This window comes from Semicossyphus pulcher, unplaced genomic scaffold (assembly GCF_022749685.1).
Source record: "Semicossyphus pulcher isolate SPU_LCO1_2020_fin unplaced genomic scaffold, fSemPul1.0.p SCAF_22, whole genome shotgun sequence".
Classification (NCBI taxonomy): Eukaryota; Metazoa; Chordata; class Actinopteri; order Labriformes; family Labridae; genus Semicossyphus; species Semicossyphus pulcher.
This window is the reverse complement of record NW_027211696.1, coordinates 7,671,803-7,692,424: the sequence shown is the minus strand read 5'-3', so window position 1 is coordinate 7,692,424 and position 20,622 is coordinate 7,671,803. Positions and strand designations below refer to the sequence as shown.

The window sequence follows — 20,622 nt, the reverse complement described above, 5'->3', positions numbered from 1 at the left end:
GACAAACAAAATTAGTGGTCATATATGATGATGACAAAGTGTTCACGATCCAAAAACCAGAAGATTCCCACAGACGGTCCATCCCAACGTGAGCTCTACAAGATCTCATCCTGAAGGGGAATAAGTGCACTTTACAGATATCCTACAGCCTAAATAGAACCAAAATGTCGAAATCTAATGTCAAATCGATTTAAAAGATTTCACCAGAATGAATCGACAAAGAGGAAGAAGAAAAAACCAGCATGGGAAAAGAATTGAGTGGGAGGAGAATCAAATAGAAATGTGAAGGGAGACTGGTTTTATAGAAACATTGTAGGACCATCACTGCAAAGCTACTCCCAGATATACTGCACAACAGGCAAGTATTTAGACAGTACCGCAGTAGAGTTTACCAGATATACCACTGTTCAATCAAAACAGTAGTATTATTTAAACTGAACTATTTTTACTCTGGTGAATATCCCTTGAAAATTGCTTCATTTAGCCTGCGAACTTGTACCGAAATGTAATAAGAAGGTTCTTTACAAGGAAAAGAAATCAAAGCAGGCAAAAAAACAGGCAGGTATTTTAAAATAATCAACACATATGTATACACAGATAAAGTTCACTACGCCACAACCCACTCGGAGTGAAAACATCCATTTAACTGACTTTACAGGAGAAGGAGAGCAAGATTTTCCTGCAGAGACACACACCATGACAGCCAGAGGAGGACGAGGAAAAGCTAACTTATATTCACATACTCGCCAACCTACACCTAACCTACGGCTATCTCCTCCTGCTTGACGATTTACATGAAGGAGAAGAGAGCCAGAGTTGTACTGACCGGCTGAAACCTGGAAAACATCTGGCTGGAAAGTCTCTACGAATTTAGACAAGAATATCCAGTGTTGGCATTAAGTATCGGAACAAATCACCAGCCATTACAGCAGTGAGTCGACGCCCTGAAGCCGGTGACTGCGCCTGTGGTTTCAGAGATAGTATGAAATGGCACTGAGAGACTGTGTGTGATGAGATGCCAGAATTAAAGATTAAAGTCTTGTAGTCAAGTCAACAAATGTACCTATTGTTCTCAAAAAGCTGCAGGCGAGGAAGCGACACCAGAACACCACTAATGACGGCATTTGTAGCTCATAAAGACATGTCCACTGGCGCCCCTTTAATGTCGAGGGCTCTTACATGCGATGTAGCACTTTACAGCCAGCTCAGCAACACATAAACAAAGTGTGAGTACCTGAGAACCAGTGGGTTATTCTTTACTTATTTTGTAATGCAAAGACTTCAGGGTATCATCTTGCAATATGTAACCGCCATTCGGGTTGAGATCACTAAATGATCTCAAACGGCAGTTACATAACACCGCAGATCCATCATCATGATGAGAAAACCACACCGCGGAGTGAACACATTTACTATTCTGTAAGAGGAGTTATCTCTCGTGTTGTTCCCTGTCCCAGACTGCACTATTTGACGACCTGTCTCCAACCTAATGTGGCTCATCTCTCTGTTCTTTAACATCCCAATTAAATAGTGGAACCCTGGCTTTCACATGCTTGAAAATACAATGACAAACAGAATCAAGCGTGTGTAGTCAATTGAAAAATCATTCTGTTGAATTGTCCTGTACACATGGAAAGGATGAATGGATGTTGTAATGTTGTTAGTTGGATGTTTTTGTACATAAATCTATTAGTGTTACATTCCGTTTTAAATTGTGTAATATAATAAATTGTCACAAAAACTAAAAACCTGAATTGCTCGCATTCAGTGCTTCATGATGTGAAGTAAAAAAGTGCAAAATAAATGAGATGCAAAATAAGTTCTTGCACAGACGAACGTAAAATATTAGTGCAGCTCGTACGTCACAAAACTGATGTTAAAACTTGACTCCTTTAGTTACTGTTTCCTATATACATTAACATTTCGTTACCTTCTGCTAGCTTTAGCAAATGATTGACTGATCATAAGAGCTTGCAAGTGTACAGCAATAGTTGTTACAATGGAGATAATATACCGTAGCACTACGAGGACGTGCAGATATAATGGGGGAAGTAGAAATCCATTTGTGGGCGGGAAAGGAAGGCTAAGTGTTTTATTGGAGAAGGAGCATGCTGGACAGCAGCACACAGAGGGAAGAGAAGAGCTGCATCACCCCGGGGATTGGAGAGCCGCTGCCGTTCTGGGGCATGACTTGTTGTTCAGCTTTCCGTTCCTCCAGAAATCGCTCAGAGTACACCATGTACTGCTCAACACAGCGCCGGGACTTGACTTGCTCGACTAGGGCTGGGTATCCAATCTCCTCAATGCTGACGGTGTCATCCTCCTCGCTGCCTCCAGCCTGACTTTTTGGAGAGGGAGCGGTGCCAGTCTTGTTCATGCATTTACCCATGAAGCTGTCGTAAGACTCGGCCCGAGGCGGCATCTTGTAGACATAATCACGTCCATAGTCTTTCTGGTCTGTGGATTGGGTGCCATAACGGCGGTACATGTAGTTGTTGTAGTATTGCTCTTCTTCGGGGTTGCGGAAATTGAAATGAGGTCTAGGGAAGCGCCCGAGTCCGTATCCGACGGCCATTCCAGCCACGGCACCGACACCTGCTGCCAACATGGCTTTTTTGGCAAAACCTGAAGACTTGGGCACGTATCCCATATTCTGTACAGAACGAGAGAAGGGGGACCCTCCCATCCCTTGACCGCCATATCCATAGCCTCCCCCACCAAAGCGGGGACTTAGGATCTTATTATTTGGGTTCCAGTTTGGGTAACCACCCCCATATCCTCCTCCATAACCACCCCCGTAACCACCTCCGTAACCACCCCCATAACCTCCCCCATAACCACCTGGATTCACACCACCCTGTCCCCAACCCTGTCCTGTATTTCCCCCTCTGACTGGGTAACCACCTGGGTACTGGTTAGGATAGCCACCTGCTGCTGGATACTGATTGGGATAATTCCTTGCTGGATACTGGTTGGGATAACTTCCACCAGCTGGGTACCCCCCTCCAGCTGGGTTCTGGTTAGGATACCCTCCTTGGTTGGTACCAGCTCTGCCTGGATATTGGTTGGGATAGCCGCCGCCAGCAGCTGGATACTGATTTGGATAATTCCCTCTCGCTGGGTTTTGGTTAGGATACCCCGCTGGGTTTCCACCTGCTTGTGGATAGCCTCCTGCAGGGTTCTGGTTTGGATAGCCTCCAGGATTGGCTCTACCAGGATACTGGTTGGGGTTACTACCAGCTCCTGGATAACTTGCTGGGTTTTGTCTGGGGTATCCTCCTGGATTAGTGTTGCCTGCTCCTGGATAACTTCCACCGCCTGGATAAGGATTGGTGTTTCGGTTTCCAGGCTGAGAGCTGGATGGTTTTGATTGTGACCCACCCCTGTTGCTGGTGGATGATGTTTTCCTACTGCTGCTGCTGCTGCTGCTGCTACTGCTGCCACCTCTTTTAGCCCATGTCGATTCAGTGTTCAGAAGAAGCATAATAAGGAGGGACACAAGCGTAAACTCACACAACCTCCCCATCGTGGCCCTAAAGAGTAAAGAGATTTGAGATAATGATTGTTATAAACACAAACATGGATTTTCCAGCTTGTTCTATATAGGATGACAAGCATTTGCATCGTGTTACCTTTTCTTTTAATGAGCAACACGATTAACAATGGAGACTGTTTCACCATTTATATGCTTCTACGGTCAATATACGAGCAGCAAATACTCGTATTTAGTCATTTAAAAGGTATTCTAAATGAGTTTCAAAGAAATACAAGCGGAGCTCATCGTCATCTATTATTTGGCTAATCTAATAATAATGAATTATACAAAGTCAAATGCTTGAGTTTACAATGAACACACGATGAAAGACCTGTTTTAATTAAAAACTGCGATGTTCTATCATTGCACCATTCTTCGTTAAACACAACCGCTAACGCTTGATCCTATTATGTGTCTGTTTACTCTTGTCGCTTCATCCCACAAACACTTATATAACATCACAATTTATTAAAGCTGAATTTCATCTTACCGTTGATTTGCGCCTTATATCCCTTTGCTTCGATGATAATTCGACAATAATGCGTTGTTATCCTCTCTCCCTCTCCCAGCACCGTTATGGTGATATATTACCTCGTCGTTGTGGTGTCGTCTAGATGGAGAGCGCCTGTTTTGGTGCACATAAGGTACCCGACCGGGAACAGGGGCGGGGACGTTCTACTGTGACCTCAGACTGTTATATTTATAATTATATTTTCAGAAGTGTTTAACTCTAAGAATTATACAACTTATTATGTCTATCCCATTTATTTATGAACAACTAAAACAAGCTCACGTAATCTCAGCTAGCTCGAGTTATATTTTACTGCATAACAGGTACCTGTGTTGGTGTAAAAAAAGAAAACACTAAACTGTGAGTTTATGTGAATTACTGTAGCCATTTTGAAGTAATGAAATAATTTTATTACGTATACAAATGTACAATATTATCATTAACACATTTGCTCCCGACGTCCAACCGTTACATCCAGTTGAATAAAACAAGTGCGTATTCGAAGCCTTCGCAGTTCAGCAGCTCTGAGCTCGCGTCAGGTCCTGGAACTGCAGGTCCTTTGGGGCTGCGCAGAAGGCCCAATAGGCAGCTCTGTCATTGGATGATGTCGATCAACCGTGACGTCACGATTGTAAACTGTCGAACACCCGTATGTACTCGCAGCTTTCTGTCCGGTACACAGTGGAAACATGTCGGTAAGGAGAGAGCCCAGCGGAGGAACTGCGTACAAGAAAGGCTCACCTGAGACATAAATTGCACATTAACCAGGGACGTGGAACGGAGGCTTTTTACAGCTGGAGCCACGTTATTATTTCACGGAAGCGGAACAGGCTGGATCGAATGGACGGATAAAGACACACAGCCGGGGCTTGATCTGAATAAGCAGCCTAGCAGGCAGGCAGCCGGGCCGGGCGGTGAGAGAGAAGGGGGACAGCGTGTGAGAGCTCTAAAAAAGACGGGTTAGCTCCTTGCCAGGGGATGTTATCCGTACTGTCGTATGGCAGACTGGTAGCCAGGGCTGTCCTGGGCGGACTCTCTCAGACGGACGGTCGGGACTACAGCCTAATCAGCGCTAGTTATGGTTTTGGTAAAGACTTTCGAAAGGGGATCCTGAAGAAAGGGATGTGCTACGGAGATGATGCCTGCTTTATTGCGCGGCACAGGACAGCCGATGTTTTGGGTAAGCTCTCTGACATCTAAAACAGTGTATCTGGCTTTTAGATAAGTGCTGGACACTCTGTGCTCAGTTGACCTTCAGTTAGTTGGCCTGCACGTGCAGCGACCCCTCGGATGAAAACACAACACCCCCACCCCCTCCTAAACAGAGCCATAACTTTTCTCACCCTACAGCAATAATTAATTATCTGTGTGTAGTTTCCTTGAGGCAGGAGAGCTGATTATAGACGACAGTTGCTTACAGTGCAGCTGCAGTCATGTCTTTTTGTTATTATACGGTGATCATGCGCCGGTAGCGGGTAGATTTGAGGTGAAACACCGGATGACCTTTCACCTAGATGAGCTCCAGATGAAGAATACACGGCGTTAATGATATCATATTACGAACATTAAACTAGGAGATATAGGTATGCTTAATTGAAGGTGGAAATAGCATGAAAAGTCCATATTACAACGTCTCAGACTTATTACTACAATGTCTTGCAAAGGTCAGAATGGTTGAGCATGGAGGCGGCCATGTTGCTAACAGCGTCAGTAGCCTGCTAGCTTAGCTAAATGTAATTGCTTTGTCCTCCTCACTGCCCAGCCGACAGGACTAAGTCAAACACCTGCACCTGGCGAGGCTTGGTCGACACCTACTTGATGTGTTTTACAGTTGTTTAACAATTCGTAGTCTTAAATGATTATGCTGATGATATGAACACAAATAGCCAGCTCAGTGGAACAAAATCTCCACTGGCTTCACGTGTTGTTGCACATGACAAACAGAAATGGGGTGGTAGTTAAATCTGAAGCAGTAACTCATCAGAAGTGGGCAAGGGGTGGTTATAAGACAGTTTCAAAAAACCGGTTTGAAATATTTAAGGGGATTCCCATGATGTATTTTGTCGTTTTAGTTTCTTTTGAGATAACTTCCATCTGCAGTACAAAGACACTAGACTCAGCATGAAAACAATGCTGATAGACGTACATGAACCTTTCAAAACTAGGTGTCTGATGCACATGAACAGAATTATGTGAGAATGCCTAGAAAACATGCCTGTATACTCACTAACAGATGGATGTGACTAATTGATAATTACTTATTTCTCAAGGGCAATGCAGATAAGATAACCTTTAAATAATACATATTTGTACTTTAAAAAATGTCATAACATGTAATTTATGCACACCTGAAGGAGGATGGTGACTAAAAAAATGATGATTTAATATTCCATAGTTCTCTAAAGACTTGCATTTAATTGCAAATTGTAATCATGTTTTCTTCCCCGTAAACAGTAAAAAATATCACTCTTTGAATAACATCTTGTCACAGTATTATTAGCTATGAAATCACTGCACAACCTACCATCTGACTGATCTGCTAATGTGTATTTGAAATTAAAGACATTATATATTTAGATAACAAACAAAATCCAAGCCAATAGCTATTTACCGATATTTCTGTGATAGCCAGCACAATATAAAAATGCTGTGAAAGTGTTCTTTGAAGATAAATGTTCTCGCATCATTAACATTGGCAGCACTTTCCCTTGTTTTACAGCTATTTTCCTCTGGCTTTCTAGAAACCACAGTTTTAAAAAGTCAACAACGCTTCGGTTTTTGGTTTGGTTTGTGGATGGTGCAGAGCTGCATGCAATCTCCCCATTGTCTCTTTGAGTTGCCTTTGATTGCACGTTGATGGCACCAAAACAGCAACTCAATTCCAATTGTATTCCCCATTTGTGCTTCAGGTGTTGCAGACGGCGTTGGTGGTTGGCGAGACTATGGCGTCGACCCGTCTCAGTTCTCGGCCACCTTAATGAGAACCTGTGAGCGGCTGGTGAAGGAGGGGCGCTTCACTCCCACTAACCCAGTGGGTATCCTGACCTCTGGTTACTATGAGCTTCTACAGAACAAAGTCCCCCTGCTAGGTGAGTACATGCACAATATTACGGTACACACACAGCTAGTGGGGAAGTGAGTCATGCTCCCATGTGCACAGCCATACACAGCTGAATAAATAACATAGCTGCAGGATGAGTCAGATTGTAAATAGTGGCTTTGCTTAGGGAGATGCATAAAATGTTACTGTAACGTGTCTCCATTTAAATTGCATGTCAAATGATTTTTTTCTAATTCAGCCTAAAGGTGCAGGATAGCGTGGAGGAAGCCAATAAGACGGATAATAATAGTCCTACATTTGAAACATGGCACAGAACGTCAGCCTCGCCCAGTGTATTACTTTGTGTGTGGGCTGATTGTTAACATTGATTTGGGCTTTGACCTGCATCCTACTGAGTGATGTAATGCCCGTGAGGTAACTATCTAACTAATGGAATCAGGCTGCATTTCGTTATGCCACTTGGAACTTGAGCCTCGGTGACCTCGTGGGGTGAAACATGCTGGGTGAACATTTTTAACCTCACACTAGACCCCCGAAAGGTCAAGAATCCACCTAAAGCTGACACTGCAGGCGGGTTGAACAGGTTTTAAAAGTGTGCTCATGTCAAACATGTGACCAAGGTCGCATATCCTTTCAGACTTGGTATCCCTGACGCGCAGCCAGCAGGGCCCTCTAAATGTTAACCTCCTCCCTCTTGTCACGTGTTGTCAACGATGTTTGTCAAACGGCCTGCTTTTATTTTGGGAAGCTGCGACGAGGTCTGCGTTTGACCTTCCCTGTTCAAGGTTACAGGACTGTTGGCACCTAAAGCTGCAGTCACTGGGGAACTGGGATGAGCACAGGCCGTGACCTTGTTTGTTTGTTTTTGTGAAAAGCCACTTGTGATTGATTATTTAATGAGGAAGGTGGTGATGTTCTGGTTAAGCAGCATTCTGTAAAAAGTAAGAGGTGTTCCTCTTATTCCAATGTGTCATAACTGGAAACACGTGTTTGCATTTTCACTGTGCTTCTCCTGTCAGATTTTACTCTCCATATGTGTCCTTATGCAGTTCGCCCTCTGTTCACAGGGAGCAGCACAGCCTGTATCGTCGTCCTGGATCGGCGGAGTCACCGGCTACACACGTGCAACCTCGGTGACTCCGGCTTCCTGGTAGTTCGGGGAGGAGAGGTGGTCCACCGCTCAGACGAGCAGCAGCACTATTTTAACACACCCTTCCAGCTGTCCATCGCTCCTCCAGGAGCTGAAGGGGTGGTGCTCAGTGACAGGTCAGTACGTCAGTGCTACATCTTCCAAGTCGGGTATAATAATTCATGTCATTGTAGGGATACTGGAACGTGGGTTTACTTGTAGCTTTTAAAACACGCGACAAAGAGCATCTTTGATGAAAATGGATCAGGGAAGGGTGAACAGAAAACGTGACCCTTGCTGCTGAGCTACTTCCTACCTTGGCACGCTGGGTTTGTGAAAACATGCCTCATGTGGGCTGTGAACTTTCAGGCAGTGTTTGCAGAATAAACGAGAACTGCTTTGGTGTCACGCAGGTTAATCTTTTGGTGCCTCTGCATTCGCCTTTAGTTCTCTGTCTTTTTCTCCAGCATGGAAAAAACCACATGCTGATAATATTTTGTTCGTTTACATTTTAGTGATTTTTAAAGATCACTTAGAAAAGTTTTGACTTTAATCTTTACAAATGTAATGTTTGCATGCATGCATACAGGCTTGCCAGTTCACCCAGATAGGTGTCACAATGTGATTCTAACAATGGCAGCCTGATTAACAGGATAAACCTCTTGTAATCCATTCACAGCCGTCTCGTGGTCCTGTTTTTAATCCCGTCTGGTGTGAATTAAACTTAAACACCTAGCTGTTAAACCACCAAATGTTCCTTTTTAAAGGCGCATTTATGGCCCTACACCACCTTTTAAATAAAAAGACCAAGACATGAAGTCTCCCAGGAAACAAAGTTGAATCTTGGTATGGTGCCAATAAATAGCAGACCTTCTCTGCGTCTGGCAAGGACACAGAGGGCAGTCTGCTTCCGAGTCAGCTGTCCGATTAAAACGCCCACGCCGCGTCCACCCTCGAGATTTGGCAGAGTGACCACTGACCTGCTTAATTCCATAATGGAAACTGTTGACAGTAGCTCAGCCGCTGCATGCTCCCGTTTCACATGTGACCGATCCTGACGTGCCCTCCTGTTTTGCTCCAGTCCCGAAGCGGCGGACAGCTCCTCCTTTGACGTGCAGCTGGGTGACATCATCCTGACGGCAACCGACGGCCTCTTTGACAACATGCCGGACTACATGATACTGCAGGAGCTGAAAAAACTTAAGGTGACACTTCTGGATAGCAGCTACTTCACACTTTCACAAAAATGTAACCAGTTATAAAGTGAATATATGTGCAGAAAAATATGGACCTTTATATGAAACATCTTTTATTTTTGCTTCTTTTAGACTACCAACTATGACAGCATCATGCAGACTGCACAGAGTATTGCAAAGCAAGCTCACGACCTCGCCTACGACCCCAACTATATGTCTCCTTTTGCACAGTTTGCCTGTGACAATGGCCTGAATGTAAGAGGTATGTATACGGAGCTTCCGGATGATGTGTTGTCCCACTGAAAACACAACCCATTAAACACCACATGTAATTCGGATGTCATCAAAAGCTGTGATACCGTAATGGCTGCTTTCCTTTTGTCACTCCTTTGTTGTCTCTTGTGAGTTTTAACAGCAGTCCCCTACCTACCAGGCCTACTTTGCATGAAGTGGTGATAAGTGTTTGCACGGGTTCCTCACACTCTTTTGTCTTGCTCCTGCAGGAGGGAAGCCAGATGACATCACGGTGCTGCTGTCCATTGTGGCCGAATACACAGACTAAAAATGTGTGTGTGTGTGTGAGAGTGTGTGTGTGCGCTTCTCTGGGGCTGGTCCTTCCTTCCTGTCTGCCTGAGTCTTCCACCTGCAGCCCTCCAAAATAATGCACTGCATCCTGTGGGCTGACAGGGGAGGCCCATCAACGCCACGCACCACTCCTCGCCGCGGCGCTGGGGTCCAGCCATGTTCGTCTTTTGTTTTCTTCCTCTGATTGGCTTTGGTGCTCCAACGGTTGAGAGGAAGCAGGCAGCTAGGACATTTTCATGTTGACCATGATGCGGGAGGAGCTGAGTACGACGGGCTGAGGGACGCCTGTGTGTCATTGCGTGGCATCAACCCTTTTTCGGTGATGGGGTTTGTTTTAACTAGGGGCTTTAAAAACCTGGAAGCCCTCCTGTATAAAAAAGTGAAATTATAAGAGGAGAAAGCCATGGTGTGGGTCCTTCAGAGAGTAGTGATAGAGTTGACTTTAAACCCGCCTATCTGTCTCTGTCGTTCCAATCTGTTCCTTGTTGTAAATGTGTTTGAACAAAGCATATAGATGGACCGAGGAAGCTGACGCTGCGTGTCGAGGGGTGTTATTACAGAAAATAGAAGTTAAAGAGGTGGGTTTGGGAATGTGAAAGATGGAAGAGCTAACTAGTAAATGCTCAGATAAAAAAAAACCTGTAAAGGGAAACCGTGACACTTCTTTGAGCTTACGTGTGAAGGTTCGTGTTTCGTCACTTTGCTGGGGGATCTGTTGGTGCGCACATCCTGATAAGTTGTAAATATTTTTGTGTTTTTAGGGCTCGATCCGGCCTTTCTGTTGTCTTTGCTTTTGTTGTTAAAGCAAACACCTATTTGGTTACTATTGTGGAAGATGTACACATGCATTCATAAATCTATTTTTCTTGTATAGATGTTAATCTTGAAGTGAGCTTTATCTATCCCACACTTCCACTTGGCTGAAATGAACAAGAAGATAATGTGATGAAACTGCTGCATCGGCTGTGTGGGAGGAAGGATGTTAAAAGTGCGCGTGTGGCATACGTGTGAGGAGTTGTTGGAATGTGTGGCGTATTTAATGTTTAATATTTGTTCTCTCACAAAGCTAAAGCTAGCATCTGGGAATGCTTACAATTGCAATGATAGGTCAGGCATGAATTTTAAAGAAAAAGATGTATTTTTTTAACGTTATTTAGTTTTTAAAGTTAGAGTTTTGCATTGTCTGCTGACATGAAATAAGTGTGACGGATGACAAAAAACCCCCTGCTATCTTAAGAGTCTGTGGGTGCGTGCGCGTGTGTGTGTGTTAATTTCTCAGTTCCTTATTTCCCTTTACATTTGTTTGCTGCTTCTGGTGCACATGTTTGTACACAACTTGACATGATTTACATGAACACAGTCACCATGATTGTAAAGAGAGTATGCTGCAACAAATTACATTAATCAAAGACGTTAATAATACTGTTCTGCTTGTGATTGTCCGTTCCCCCCAAGAGCTCGTCCCAAGTGGTTTAGAAAATGTAAAAGTAGGTGCACCAAAGACACATTTTCTCTGTGTATGTAATTACACTTTGTTGTTTCAAACATCAAACAGCAATACTGTAAATGCCCTGTGCTCTGAGTCGTGTGTGTGATGGCAGGAAGTGTGGGTGGAAGTGTTCAGAGGGACATTAAAATATATTTTCTATGCCTACAGCTGTTTTTATCAGAACAAGAGTTGTATCATATTTAAGTTATATGTGACTGGTTGCAACAAAGTACAAGACAGGTTTGTGAAACCAAAGAAGGAAAGCCATATTTAATCACATGATTGCTATGTGAGCCCTGCTGTAAAAATAAGTGTTTTTTTCCTCATACACATAACTAAGACAATGATATGAAAACTATCTGTCCTACTGTCTGCACTGTTCTGTTGCATGGTTTCCGTCTTAACTATTGGCACCATTTAACAGTTACGTAACAGTTATTTGTTCTCGTCTTCAGAAAGGTTGATAAAAGGTGTATAGCGGTTCTGAACTCGTATTTACTTAGCCCTATATTTGACTGATAGATGGAACCCACATGCAGAAAGAGGTGTTATGGTGCTGTGATCTTACAGAGTGAGGGTGAGCACAGTTTCAGCCTTAACAAATAGCTAGACCTGTAATCAAGAGGCCTTTCCTGTCATTGCAAGCTTGTGTCATCTCGGGGTCACGTCGCCCAGCGTTTGATGTAAAAGAAATCTGCCCGTCTGTTTTCAGTAAAGTCGTTCTCAAAGGTGCTTCTGCAGTCTGTATGGTATGATTGTCCTCTTTTCAGCAAGCGATGTTTGTGTGTATGAAAGATACACCTATGTCTACTGTGTAACAATGCAGGTCTAATTTCTGTAAATATGTTTTAAAATATGTACAATATTTAAATAAAGAATCTAGTATTTATACTAAATACCAAGGAGTATTTTCTTGTTGCTATGGCTTCAATCAACTGAAATTTCATCATTTGCATCCTCACTATCAGATGACATTTTTGTACTGACACATTTACATGTTTTTTTATGACTATTTTGCCTGTACTTTACTGTTGATGTACAACACTAAGTATTCAGACTAAACCGTTATCCCACCAGGAACATATTTTTTATTTAACAGTTAATTTTGATAACGTCTTTAATTGCTTAAAATCCACAGATAGAATACTGTGAATATGCAAGCAGAAGTATATTCCATTTATATGCATATACGCTAACAAATTAGCAGAGAACATTTACCCAAGTACAATTTTTAAATACTACTTTAAATTAATGTGACATCTATTTTAACTATGCAGCACCTGTTATGCAGTATTTGTACACTGTAGTGCTATTACTACCACAACTGGGTGCAGTAGATTTCTGCAATGTACTATTGTATCCCTTCTGCTCTTCCCATATTAGTTTAAAAATTAGCACTTTTAAATTAAAATTCCTGGTGGTGGCAGAGCAATCACATTTAAGCTCTGGACATTATTTGACCTATGAATGAACACACAAAAGCTTTTATGGTGCATTTAAGTAGGCCTGTCTGTGCATAAAACACTTAAAAACAGGGGTAAATATTGCACGTGAATGTGTGATTTTTGTTCAGCAGTAGATGGCAGTGGAGATTCATAGGATACCATGGATGTTTTGTTTACTAATCTGCTCCAGCCTCTCTTCCTTGTAGCCACCAGCTAACCTACATTCTTGCTGACAGCAGAGGATCTGCCTTTAATAGGTGTGTGTCAGCTGACAGTTGTATGATGTTAGCATGTTAGCTTCTGAAAGCAAGGGAACACGGATCTAATAAGTCGATGTAGCTGCGTTTGCTCTAAATAGTTTTAGCAAATATGCAAATATTTAGTCTGACGTTGATTAGGTGACCAAAGCCAACAGGTTTATCATAAAAGAAGCTACTTAACGCTAGGTAGGTTTTAATAGCACAAGTAAGCTAGCAGCTAGGAAGCAAATCCTCCTAGCAACCGTAGCTAGCTGTGACAGTTGGTTAGCTCTCACGCGCGTCTTCATGAAGAGCTTGAAAGTGTCAGCAAAGCTTTAGAAAATGGTTGTAAGGAGCATTTACATGAAGAGACTGTAGACCGGCGGCTTCTGCTGAGGTAAATGTTGACTAAATGGCAAAAACCGAGCAGGGCAATGGGCTTGAGTTGCGGGGCAGCGCAGAGAAGCTGACAGATAATGGGAATGGCAGCTTGTATCGGTCCGACCCAGAGGTGAACGGCAACGACATCCCGGAGGAGACTCAGGTGGACAAGTACGGCTTCACCGGAGGAGCCCAGCAGAACTCCGGAGACACGTAAGTGGAGCTCCACCGCTAAGTCTTCATAAAATGTTGTTTTTTAACCTACAATGACAAAAAAATATTACTAATTAGCAACGTTTTATTGCACTTAGTTTAAGACGGTAAAGTTTTCTTTATCAGAGCCTCTCTCTCAACACACACACACACACACACTGTAAGGAAACACTTCTGTTTTTGCTTGACTCATCACATACTGTAGTTGTAGGAAGAAGCTGTCCTTTCACTCATGAGGAAATATAGTTATATCTACTGTCCCTCACATGCATTTGTATGTGAGGGAGGAAAACTAAGGATAGATCATTCTGTACTATAATGGTTGGTTAATTACAATGCTAATAATCCTATAGCTTAATATCTTGTCACCTGGACAAGTAGTTCCCAGTCCTTTGACCTATGAGCCTTTAAAGCTAAGCTATATTTGCTCATGGTCTTGTCACAAGTTGCTTATGTAAAGGTTAAAGTTAGGTTTAAATTATCTAAACTCCTAAATTAATCAATTAAAAAACAGTATGCAGAAGTAATTGTGTATCTGTATATAATTTCTAGTGTCAAATTTTGTCAATCAACTCTTGATACAGTAGGTTAGGTTCAGATTTGGAACCACTAACCTAGACTACCGTCATTCCATATAGCCTAACTCCATTTGTATCAGTATGCCTTGTTCCAAATTTAATGCTCATCTTTTGTCTTGCACTAAACAGAGAGACCACATCATGCCTGTGCTGTTCTCGTCACTGGCTTTCAGCACAGTACAGAGTTGTTTATAATCTTAATGTTGTTTTCAAACTTCCCCATGGCACTCATCAGGGGTGTTTTAAGGGCAAGGAGGAGTGAGCTTCTGCTTTTTTGGCCTCTATCATTTAAACCTTCATAATGACGCAGTTTGTGCTCCACATCTAGATTTCTTGTATTGTTGCTTGACTTGTTTTGACACTGGAATAACTGAACAAGCCAGGAAGCTTGGGCCAGTTACCTGCAGAAATATATTTTGTGGTTGTGATTCATTTTGGAAACATAAAGGGAACTTTTTAAGTATTTGGTCTTTTAAATTCAGCCACACTTTTGTTATGTCTTTTTATAGAGAGAAGTTGTGAACTTCCTTATGCTGATTTTGCAGATGTATGTCAATCAGCTCTTTAAGTATTGGGAAAAAAAGGAAACAAGACAACTCTGTAGTGAAGTGAGGTAGTGGTGTAAGTTTTGTGTAGGAGTTAGCAGAGAACTGATACGGGGAAAGTTCTCCCACTGCTTCCTGTTTTCCTTGTACTTTGCTGCCGTTGGCAAGTGCTCCACTGTTTTGTCTGAGGTTATGTTTCCTGTGCGGACAAGGAAGAGATGAGCCCACTCATCCCGCCCCCTCTGATGGCAGGATCCCTCTATCATAATGAAGGGACACTGTACAGTACAGCTCATGTTGGTTTGCATGAAAATTATCTGTTTGCCTTTATCTGTAACATTGTTTTCTCTCTCCACAGTGCGGAAGGAATCCCCAATGAGGTGCTGAGGCAGCGGGAGGCGAAATGGCTGGAGATGCTGAACAGCTGGGACAAGTGGATGGCCAAGAAACACAAGAAGGTCTGCTTTAGAAGCCGTAGATTAGATCTGGCTCCAGTACTTTCTGTCTTAGTAATGGAAACGTCCCACCCTAATGCATGTGTTCCTTTTCTTCCTTTTTCCCTTTCTTTCTGAAGGCTCTTGAATAACTGTTCATGTGTTGAATAACAGGTGAAAGACCGCTGTCAAAAGGGCATCCCTCCATCCCTGCGTGGCCGAGCCTGGCTCTACCTCACAGGGGGCAAAGTGAGAAGGGAGCAAAACCAGGGCAAATTCCAGGTCAGTGGGATATTTGTGTGCAAAATAAGGAATAAAGCTCTAGACGCGAAGCTCCATAAATGCCTGAAATATTAAGCTTAGTTTTGCAAAATGTAACTAAACTCTGTTGTTTTTTCAGGAACTTGACAATCAGCCAGGAGACCCTAAATGGGTAGATATCATAGAGAGGGACCTGCATCGACAGTTCCCCTTCCACGAAATGTTTGCAGCCAGAGGAGGTCACGGGTAAGCACAGCCTTCTACCATGATGCCTGTCGCTGTGTTAATGTGTCTGAGAAGAGTTCGTAGTTGAATGAAATGATGTTCAAACATTCAGGCAGCAGGACCTGTTCCGCGTGCTGAAGGCGTACACTCTGCATCGTCCTGAGGAGGGGTACTGTCAGGCTCAGGCTCCCATCGCTGCTGTACTCCTGATGCATATGCCAGCAGAGGTGAAAACAGACAGAAAAGCAGTGGATGATTTTTACATGTTACTCACATTTCCATTTGTTTGTCAAGGTAGTTCATCTGTTACCGACAATAAATGTGTTATTTCCTTTCTTTTTCTCAGGATGCTTTCTGGGTTCTGGTCCAGATCTGTGAGAAATACCTACCTGGATACTACAGTACAGGACTGGTGAGGGTCCACACAGACACACAAAGAGGACTTTGACATCATAAGAGAAGCTTGAGAACATCTGAGTACAACCAGTAACAAGACCACATAATTACAGTGTTCAGCATGTCAATGAATATCCACCCTATATAGATTTTACTCTATGGTAAGCAAAAACTGCCGTGTCCAAGAACACTGTGTTTCTGAAGACTGCATTTTAACACCACCTCCTAACACGAGGTGTTGACTGGGCCACATAGTCGAGATTATCAGACAATCAGATTAAGCAAAGAGAGAGATGTCTGTTCCCTCTCTTTCTCTCTATCTCTCTCTTCACTGACGGCCGTCCCGTGTCGTCTCCACAGGAGGCGATCCAGCTGGACGGGGAGATCCTGAACGCTCTGCTGCGGAAGGTGGCGCCCGGGGCCCACCGCCACCTGAAGAAGCACAAGCTGGAGCCCATCCTGTACATGACCGAGTGGTTCATGTGCGCCTTCTCTCGGACGCTGCCGTGGGCCTCGGTGCTGCGCGTGTGGGACATGTTCCTTTGTGAGGGTACGAGGCGGATAAAACACAAAAGTTGAATTCACAAAGGCAGTATTTAGTTTACCTCCAGGCCCTTTCATGTGCTCTCTATCTTCCTGTTTAATTTGAAATGCAATACACCAAAGCATGCTTAGTAACACGCTTACCTATTACTTTAAATTGGGATTAGGAATATGAGAATCTTAATCAGTGTTTCTCCAATAAAATCTAAGCAAAGACAGCTGCTCTAACCGCATGTTGTCCTGTTTGATGTTGTCCTCAGGAGTAAAGATCCTCTTCCGAGTTGGGCTGGTTCTCCTCAAGTGCATGCTGGGATCCCAAGAGAAGCTAAAGTCCTGTCAAGGCCTCTATGAAACAATGGAGCTGCTGCGAGCTATACAGCCACAATACATGCAAGAGGGCTTCCTGGTGCATGAGGTACAGTTAATATCTATAATGGTTGTTATCTAATTTATTGTTTTTCCTCTGCATTTACTGCACACTAAGCTGCTTCCTCTTAGACTTTGCCCTCCAGCGATAGAAAAAGACTTAACCCGTAACGTGCTGCAACAAAACAGCCAGGCATTACTCATGTGATTCACCCTCATTCTGCTCTTGTGTTTCAGGTTATTGAGTTAGTGGTGTCTGAGAAAGACATTGAGAAGGAGCACCACGCTCAGCTGCGACGCTGGAAGGAGTCTCGTGGAGATCTCCGCTGCAAGTCCCCTCCCAGGATGCACGGCGCCAAGGCCATCATGGCCGCTGAGCCGCCCAGCAGGCAGGACCTGAAGCAGAGGCCCACCATCATCGTGGAGTCTCCGCTGGCATCCAAGACGGACGGGGTGAAGGCAGAGGACGCCAAGGAAGCTAGAAAGACGGGAAAGGAAAGAGAGAAGCAAACAATCCTCCCGTCAGAGAGGACTGTTAATCCTTACCTTTCTCCCAACGACCCCTCATCTCCTGGTGACCCCTCACCTCTCCTCAATCACGTGACCGTACAAGGGTCCAAAGAGAGTCTAAGCAGTGCAGAGCATGACACTTACCTGTAACGGGGTGAGTGTCACCAGTTTACACACATACATCATTACACACGACCTTTACTTAAGCTCACATGTTGCTATTTTTATAATCAGGACACTCCAGGAGAAGTTTTTGAATTTAAAAATCATCTTTTTTAGCTGGTAAAAATGTTCCTAGACTACTAAGCAGTCGCTATAATAAAGCACATTTAAGTGTAATTTCATTTAAACAGGTTGTTCTTGTTAACAGCAATTTTTAAATATGAAGGAAAGTCGTGTAAATTGATCAAAAAAGTACATTTTTAAAATGTAACTTAATCATAAATGTGTAATTACCAGGTAGCAACAACAGATGGCGATAACGTGCCCTTTGCACTCATGAGGTTTCAGCCTGTGGGAGTGTGGAGCTATAAGCTTCATATGACTGAACATGTGGTGACATACACTCGCTAACTCACTGTTAACAGCTACAGCTGCTATTTACCTCTTAAAATCCGAGCTCAGATTATTTCCCTTTGTATAAATGAAGTCTAATCTAGAGCCATTATAGTCTTCCTCTTCGCCTGCATTAGCCACTCTTTGCCAACGCAGAGATTAGTATTTAACTTGCTTTGCTATCATTCACACTAATTTACAGGCACGCAGTTCATCAGTGTGTCTAATAATCATGCTTCATGTATGAGTTCGTCGTTGCTGTCGTTGAACACTTGGGGGCGTCCTGTGATCATCTCTCAGCCTCAGCACAAACAGTCCACGGCTGCTCACATGAAGGAAGAAGTGTGCAGGGAACTGTAGTGCCACTAAGCCAAAGATTTTTTAACGCATTGTTTATAAGATGTACGCTGTCCAGGGCAGTTTTATCAATCATGTTGTGAGACTGTATTTGATTGTTGACAGAGTGGGAGAGCATCGGGTTTATATTTATGTTGTAAATGAGATGTGGTGAAATGTTATTTTGAAGCACTCTAATACAAAGCTACAATCATGCTTGAAGGTTTGTGGGCCCTTAGACTTACAATACACTCACCGGCCACTTCTTTAGGAACACCTGTACGATCTAATGCAGGTCAAAACAACAGCACTGCTATGGACTCTGCTTTTATGAAGTTTAGTTTTTGTTGACTTTTGTTTTGTGAGAGTCTGAAGTGTGTAAATTCAATTATGTTTATTACTGAGGTCATAGTTAAAGGTGGTGTTGTGCTGAACTTATTTACATTGAGATGTGTCTCCCTATTTACATACACGAGGGGGCTAGAGTATTAGAAACACCTCTGAATATAATGCAGCTCAGTACAGCCCCACCACCAATCATGACCTTGACGCTGAAAGATCACTGAATTAACACCTCTATGACAGCTTAGAAAAAAAGCCTGTACATTACAGGCAACATGAAAGCAAATCTTATGGCTGAGCGGCTGAGGATTACATTAGAGCTTTCAGGTGTTCCTAATGTAGTGGCCTTTGAGTGTATATCTAATTTAACAGTAGAACAAAAGACAGCATTGGGAGATTTTTTGTCAGCAGACGCAGAATCTAAACTTTAGTCCATATTCTCATAAAGTCACCTTTTCCCTTTTTCTATTTTTAGATGCTAAACCAGGAAGTCTCCCTGAAGTGTGCAGAAGTATCAAAACGGCTCTATGTGAGCTTTTAAAAGATAGAAATGACTGATGGCTTTGTTATGAAGTAACCCTCCACTCATGCAAAAGGCCTTTGTGTCACGACAACTAACAAATACAACAATATAAAAACATTGGCGTAACTAGTATTTAAAGTGACAGGAGCCATAAACCTCTCGACAATAACTTACCGTTTGTGTTAATTCTCATCTGAGATTTTTAATGAAGAAATTGTTGAATTAATTCAGAACCAATCACAATTGAACACTCAACATTCGTGTTATGTTAAAGGGTTATGGTGTGCAGGAAGTAAATGCTACGGGTTTATTTGTGTCTGTTAGGAAGCACTGTTAATCTGCCACGTCCTCTGAAGCTTTAGACATGTAGAGTAGTTCTAATGTGTAGCAAGAAGACCAATCACATTCATCAGCTGAGTTTCTACCAGGTGCTTTCTGTACTGTCATGTAGGTGGCGCCACTGAGCTTCATCCAGGGAATCAAATGACCAATCATACTGAAGGATGCCGACTGTACAGGATGTGGTTTGCCACCTTAAAGCTATATATTTATATTTTTGATGCCTATTGAAACTAAATCATGTAGAGGATGCTCTTTATTTCTTACTACTGCAACTATCATACACTGATGAAGCCTGGGGCTTGTAAATGCGCATCTGATAAAGCTGTGTTCATGGGTGTATAGGACTTTATTTCTGATCTGTTTGCCCATCTCAGTTTAACTTCATAGATCTTCAAGCTGTTTTATACCAAATTACTTTAAAATCAATAAAATGTGAAACATTTCCCTCTGCAGATCTGTCATATTTTCCCGTGCGACACTCACTACTAGTCCAGCTTCTTCTACATTTAATGTCAAACAAAGCAAACGAGACAAGAGAAGCAGTGCCACACACACACTGCGCTGAATACACCCTGTGTTATCCTTCAGCACCCCCGCACCCTCCCTCACTCACCCAAGCAGCAGCAGCAGCAGCAGCAGCACACTTCCTCGGACACCTGTTTCTCCGGCTCTTTCAGCTCTTGGAGGAATTTGCATCTCAAATGGGGCGAATTCCCACAGCAGCGTCCAAAAGCGCCTCACGCAGCCATTTGCCTTTAGTGTCTGAATGGAGTCTTCTGCGTGTACACAGGCCTTCTTCTTCTTCTTCGACCTCGATAAGGTTCAGCTGCAGTCCAAGAACATGACAGCCAAGAATTCTCTCTACAATTTAAATCACCCAAA

General features: G+C 43.1%; 3 protein-coding genes across 3 annotated transcripts; 2 read left to right on the top strand and 1 right to left on the bottom strand.

The window, feature by feature from the left end:
- Positions 1-2,001: 2,001 nt before the first annotated feature.
- Positions 2,002-4,133, bottom strand: LOC138602200 (uncharacterized). The gene is made up of 2 exons (XM_069673626.1): positions 4,026-4,133; positions 2,002-3,533 (listed from the first exon to the last, which is right to left on the bottom strand). The coding sequence occupies exon 2, from the start codon at positions 3,524-3,526 to the stop codon at positions 2,093-2,095; it is 1,434 nt and encodes a 477-aa protein (XP_069529727.1). The 5' UTR covers positions 3,527-3,533; positions 4,026-4,133; the 3' UTR covers positions 2,002-2,092.
- Positions 4,134-4,729: 596 nt separating this feature from the next.
- On the top strand, positions 4,730-12,391 carry LOC138602457 (protein phosphatase PTC7 homolog). Its single transcript, XM_069673937.1, has 6 exons — positions 4,730-5,226; positions 6,956-7,135; positions 8,175-8,373; positions 9,318-9,441; positions 9,565-9,694; positions 9,936-12,391. The coding sequence occupies exons 1-6, from the start codon at positions 5,025-5,027 to the stop codon at positions 9,992-9,994; spliced, it is 894 nt and encodes a 297-aa protein (XP_069530038.1). The 5' UTR covers positions 4,730-5,024; the 3' UTR covers positions 9,995-12,391.
- An 822-nt stretch (positions 12,392-13,213) lies between these two features.
- Positions 13,214-20,169, top strand: LOC138602425 (TBC1 domain family member 10A-like). Its single transcript, XM_069673898.1, has 9 exons — positions 13,214-13,784; positions 15,266-15,365; positions 15,516-15,623; positions 15,742-15,848; positions 15,940-16,054; positions 16,174-16,239; positions 16,584-16,773; positions 17,027-17,181; positions 17,370-20,169. The coding sequence occupies exons 1-9, from the start codon at positions 13,603-13,605 to the stop codon at positions 17,790-17,792; spliced, it is 1,446 nt and encodes a 481-aa protein (XP_069529999.1). The 5' UTR covers positions 13,214-13,602; the 3' UTR covers positions 17,793-20,169.
- Positions 20,170-20,622: the final 453 nt, after the last annotated feature.

Coding starts and splice junctions, on each gene's coding strand:
- LOC138602200 (XM_069673626.1), bottom strand. CDS start 3,526: ATGGGGAGGTTGTGTGAGTTTACGCTTGTGTCCCTCCTTATTATGCTT.
- LOC138602457 (XM_069673937.1), top strand. CDS start 5,025: ATGTTATCCGTACTGTCGTATGGCAGACTGGTAGCCAGGGCTGTCCTG. Junction 9,442..9,564: donor AGGAGCTGAAAAAACTTAAG/GTGACACTTCTG, acceptor TGCTTCTTTTAG/ACTACCAACTATGACAGCAT. Junction 9,695..9,935: donor CAATGGCCTGAATGTAAGAG/GTATGTATACGG, acceptor TTGCTCCTGCAG/GAGGGAAGCCAGATGACATC.
- LOC138602425 (XM_069673898.1), top strand. CDS start 13,603: ATGGCAAAAACCGAGCAGGGCAATGGGCTTGAGTTGCGGGGCAGCGCA. Junction 13,785..15,265: donor CAGCAGAACTCCGGAGACAC/GTAAGTGGAGCT, acceptor CTCTCTCCACAG/TGCGGAAGGAATCCCCAATG. Junction 15,366..15,515: donor TGGCCAAGAAACACAAGAAG/GTCTGCTTTAGA, acceptor GTTGAATAACAG/GTGAAAGACCGCTGTCAAAA.